Here is a 4,781-nt window from a genome sequence, read left to right as displayed (position 1 = left end):
TATATATATATATTGGTTTTCTGTGTGTTTGTATGTGGGTGTGCATACATGTTCGAAAACTCTATACGAGCGTTTATGCGTATGTAGATATAAATATGTGAAGCCATGAACTCATTTTTTTTCAGCGAGTAACCACTCTGTGCTAGTAAGATATCTTCGCGATCGAAAAGTGTGTGTGGGTTATGGTAGTGGTGTTCCGTACCTCAGGACAGCGACTTCGACTCCTGAAAACGGATACATACTGTCCATACAGATGACAGAGAGAGAATTTATTAATAAGTGGCTACACTTTACAGATACGCCACGGTATTTGCATCGTATACCACTGGCCACTGTAAAAAAAAAACATGTATTGTGTTCAGCGCAGACAAAAATAGAATCCTAAGCTCGTGCTCTGTTTGCATCTCACATACGTAAGTGGCGATAGCTTGCAGCTGAACTTCAGCGTATGTGGTGCCGTTATTGTGGGAAACAGCTGCTATCTGCAGCTCACGGTACTCCGCGTCAGTCATGTTCATAGGACACGCCATTTTACTGAACTGATCAGCTCGCTACTGACTCGCGCCTGTATAACAAAAAATATTATTCATTTGTATATTTATCCAAAAAGCGAGACCTAAAAATACAAACACTTCTGAAAGTTGAACAATTTTGTGAAAGTGACTGTGCAGACGCAGTCACAGTGTTGTTTGATCTAATTATACAGACAGATGACTACACCAGTTTTACAGGGGTCCCCAAAACAAAAAAACTTAAAAAAATCAATGACCAAATACAAATCCGACCAATTGTATGTATTTAAAATGATGGTACTATTCCACATACAAAAGACGCGGCAAACCTGTAGAAACACTTGACACACATTCCAATAGCACTGCACACGCATCAACACGCATATCATACGCATCAATCGTATCTAAAGTATGCGCAGACAGTATAATAACTATGTAGATAAAGATGGCGATTAATGCGTCGGCTTTGACACGTGCACAGAACTTCCGATCAGGCTATCTCCAATCTCTGGGGGTTACTAGCGTACAAGTGAAGGATTCGTTGGAGCTGATACTATCGCATGATACTATCGGTATGTTCTTGACAATCGTCTGCATTGCCACGCTACACGCTAAGCAGAAAATTTCTTATCATATATGAGTATATGTGTATTTGAATCGTTTACGCTCATGGGCGTGAGACTGAAAAGACAAAGTTGAGAACTATTTTGGTGCTCCGGACTTGCGTGCACGGCTTTTGGCTGTATACTAGTTTGGAGCTAGATTGTTTTCTGTTTATCTACTCTTAGGATTGACGCTGCTGTTTTGTACAACAAGTAGTGGGTAGATATAAATGAGCGGTATATCTTGGGACCAAATGTCGCACAGCTGATTATGAGTTCTATGTCACCTTTAGCTGCACTCGTTTGTCGAGAACCGGGTTTGTGCTTGAAATAACACAGCGGATAGTGTTGAATGAAGGCATAAGAAGGTTCGTATAGTGCACTCGTGAGACTCAGATTACGTTCGGGTCCCATTGATGGTAAATATCGCCCCCACTTTCAATGAGTCTGAAAAAGTCTCCCAGGCGTGTGGGTTGATATAGTCTTCTACCAGACGATGGTCTGTCACGCTGTCCCTATATCATCGCGAAAAAGCAAGGAGGCTTCATTTTCATTAGATATATCAGTAGGCCTCTTTGTTTACTATTTCCCTGGGAAGCTGAATCGCTGAAGAATACACAACCTTATATCTCAATTTCTATATATACAACGAGCACGTGGGCTATTTCATCAAATGAAGTGTCCTCCTTAGTGTACCAGCAATTCGAAACCTACATAGTTTTTTTATGCCTGACTTATTGCCAATCTATTAATTTCACGTGCGTCAAGCTAGTCCGATATGACATACCCTCACGTAGTGCACTGCAGTGGTTTTTCAATTACTCATATGTAGGCCGCTATTCGACCTTGCATAGATCAGTAATCTAAATCTCTCTATAGTTAACAGATAGTACAGCGAATGAAAATCATATAAATGCCTCCAAGCAACTATTACGGTGCTGTGCGCTGTTAGTAACAAATACGAACTACAGTAAGATCCGGGCATGGTATATCTTATGCGGAGATCTTAGCCGATTCTACATGCTTCCAGACCTCCAGACCGGATTGAGATTAAAATAATTGTACATATACGAAGTCTCCCATAAATTTGTTGCGGGTTTAGTTCGCAAAACAAGCCACATTATTTTGCACGCATATATGCCCAGTCTGAATCCTATAATCTCTCCGTCACGTATGTATTGCGCGTGCAGATCCAAGCCAGTTCTCCCTGTTGGTGCAGCAGTATGGTATCCCCAGTATCTACCGCATGCTCGTGTGGAAGCTTCTGCTGGATCTACTGCCGCACTGCAAGGTGGACTGGCAATTCTCCGAGTGTCAGCGCTACGAACAGTTTGAATCCATGCATCGCTTGGTTTGTATTCTAAATGGCCAACAACTGGGGTATGTTCCCCTAGTGTACGGTATAGTGCACTGTGTTACGCACTGTCTGAAAGTGGTGCACCACAACTCGCCTATAACATCACTGGGTATGGACAGGCGATGGCCATAGATTACAGATCACACACCTATTTTTATAGAGGATTTTTAATATGCTGCGTCCTTCTGTAATGACTCCAAAATGAAATCTATTTTCATTTAATGTGTTGGTAACCGTAACCAGTGGATACTTTCGCAGCGAGAGCTTTCTACAGCCGTCTCGCAAGTGTTAACTGACAAGCACTATTAACCCGTCTCATCTTTACAGTGCTCCCGGCGCCTCGACGGAGCTGACCCCTGCACTGCTGACAGCCATGTGTTTGCTCACAACCAAGAACGATGGCCGCCTCGGAGTGATTGTAAGTGATCCGGAATAAGACTTCGATGTAAACGATGAAGCAATTAGAAACGGTATCACCTCGATGTAGTGCGTTGATAAGGTGGCTTTTGTTATATTGTCAACCATGTGTTGCACCCACAACTACGAACAGCAGCCGACATCGTGTGATTGTTGCTACGATTATTGATTTGACTACAAAATACAATATTGTGTATTTCGACAGGATGTACCAATTTTCTGGCCACTGTATACCTGCCATGGCAGTCTGACTTTGAGCTGAGTATGATTTAATATATATCTCTCTCACACACACACACTTCCTCCTCTCTCTCTCTCTCTCTCATTCCAGTCCCGCCACACTGCAGAGCTAGAACATGCGACCTTGATAGCATCGAACTTCCTCGAGATATGCGACAGTGATGTTGACGCATACTGGCTATGTCTACGCTTCCTAACGATCAACGAGCTAATATTGCAGTCCAAAGAACGGCTGGTTTCCGCCGACGTCTACTTCATTCGCTTGCGTTCTCGGATCGATGAAGCTCTGCGCCCGCTCCTCGAAAGTTTGGCCTCTATCGTAAAGCATGGTATGCATATAAATGGTACACATTGGCTTCCGACATGCTCTTGTCAGTCATCGACCCATGTTCTGGCTCGTTCAGACTTCATTCCGGGGTGTTAAAGTGTAGTATTCGGCCCTTTTTTTTTGGTAGTAAATATGCCATGCACTTACTCTACTGTCACGTGTTGTCTCTGATGCCTCGCGTATGATGTTTGTAGCTTTTCCTACAGTCTATAGTTTTGTAACGAAATTTATCTATCTTCAATCATCTTTCATCTGTCCCCCATACACGATGAATTCGTATGCGCTTTTCGTTCTCCCATGTGTATGTTCCACTGCGCATTTCCATATACATATTCTTGTGTTTTCCACTGTCTTCTCAACACTATTTCAATACGCTCGTTGTGCTCTACAGCTGATCCGCAGATACATGCTCGCCTGTTAGGACTGGAAGTGCGCTATGACGAATTTGCCGCAGGGTATGGTATTTTTATCAGCTCGTGCATGCAAAGAAGATATCCTAATCGAAACCTCAAGTAGACGTTGTGTGCGCAAGGACGAATTACGTGACTTGATCGTGCCTATTTTGCACATACTATACTCTTATGTATACCATCTCATAGCAGTATGTACTTACTTCCGCTCACAGATGGTTACGGTGTAGATTCGCTGGCCTGTTTCCACCATTTGCGCTCGAGCGTATCTGGGACCGGCTTATCGCAGATAGAACCAACTCCATGTGCGTGTTCGTATCTGCATCAATCCTCATCAATGCCAGGTCATCCTTGTTGAGCAAGCGGACAAAAGTCGACGTTCTGGCTTTTCTTACCAAGGTAATTACGCAGGCTGTTTTTTATGTGGGTATTGCGCGTCAAAGAGCTCACTGTAGTTCAAATAGATAATGACAATCCGCTAAGGCTTAGTTCTGTTTTACTTATATTTGTCCAGTTGCCAGAATGTAGTATCGATCGAGTTCTCGAGAGGGCCGCTAGGATGCCGAGAAACCATATGACAGACCAGCCGACCAGCTGATAGGGCGGCTCGAAAGCAATCTATGTCCTCTTCGCGAAAGTGACTGGTATTGCTGTGAGAGAGCTGTGCAAAAAAATAGTAATAAAGATGAACAATTTTGACTTCAATTCTAGCCCCATAAACAACGTACTTTCAGGTAAATTAATCGATTTAACAACATTAGAGGATGATCGTATCGGGTATGAATCAGTTATATTTGTCTATAGTTTCTAGATGTCTGGTCCCACTTCACTGATACCCAAACATATACATGAATGTATATATATATATGTGTGTGTGTGTGTGTGTGTGTGTATGTGTGTGTGTGTGTTGTTATA

At 42.8% G+C, this 4,781-nt stretch overlaps 2 protein-coding genes across 2 annotated transcripts in view; one reads left to right on the top strand and one right to left on the bottom strand.

Annotated features, from left to right (window-relative positions):
* SARC_11173 (hypothetical protein) overlaps positions 1 to 565 on the bottom strand; it is a gene marked incomplete at its 3' end in the record, with an annotated part of 4,260 nt that extends 3,695 nt beyond the window's left edge. Inside the window, exons 1-2 of the mRNA XM_014294746.1 lie at positions 414 to 565; positions 203 to 241 (exon numbers count right to left, since the gene is read on the bottom strand). Of these exons, the coding sequence (XP_014150221.1) occupies positions 203 to 241; positions 414 to 530 (156 nt within the window). The 5' untranslated portion in view covers positions 531 to 565. The remainder of the gene's footprint in view (positions 1 to 202; positions 242 to 413) is intronic.
* A 297-nt stretch (positions 566 to 862) lies between these two features.
* On the top strand, positions 863 to 4,571 carry SARC_11172 (hypothetical protein). The gene is made up of 7 exons (XM_014294745.1): positions 863 to 1,084; positions 2,305 to 2,494; positions 2,799 to 2,889; positions 3,220 to 3,457; positions 3,848 to 3,911; positions 4,082 to 4,265; positions 4,381 to 4,571. The coding sequence occupies exons 1-7, from the start codon at positions 958 to 960 to the stop codon at positions 4,462 to 4,464; spliced, it is 978 nt and encodes a 325-aa protein (XP_014150220.1). The 5' UTR covers positions 863 to 957; the 3' UTR covers positions 4,465 to 4,571.
* The last annotated feature ends 210 nt before the right edge of the window (positions 4,572 to 4,781 follow it).

Source organism: Sphaeroforma arctica (genome assembly GCF_001186125.1).
Source record: "Sphaeroforma arctica JP610 unplaced genomic scaffold supercont1.1557, whole genome shotgun sequence".
NCBI classification, from domain to species: domain Eukaryota; class Ichthyosporea; order Ichthyophonida; genus Sphaeroforma; species Sphaeroforma arctica.
Note: the sequence above shows the minus strand (reverse complement) of the source record. Positions and strands in the feature narration are given on the sequence as shown.

Bases quoted from the DNA above. Each gene is read 5' to 3' on its own strand.
- SARC_11172 (XM_014294745.1), top strand. From the start codon at position 958: ATGGCGATTAATGCGTCGGCTTTGACACGTGCACAGAACTTCCGATCA. The intron at 1,085-2,304 runs GTATGTTCTTGA...TTGCGCGTGCAG, and splicing joins ACTATCGCATGATACTATCG to ATCCAAGCCAGTTCTCCCTG. The intron at 3,458-3,847 runs GTATGCATATAA...TGTGCTCTACAG, and splicing joins GGCCTCTATCGTAAAGCATG to CTGATCCGCAGATACATGCT.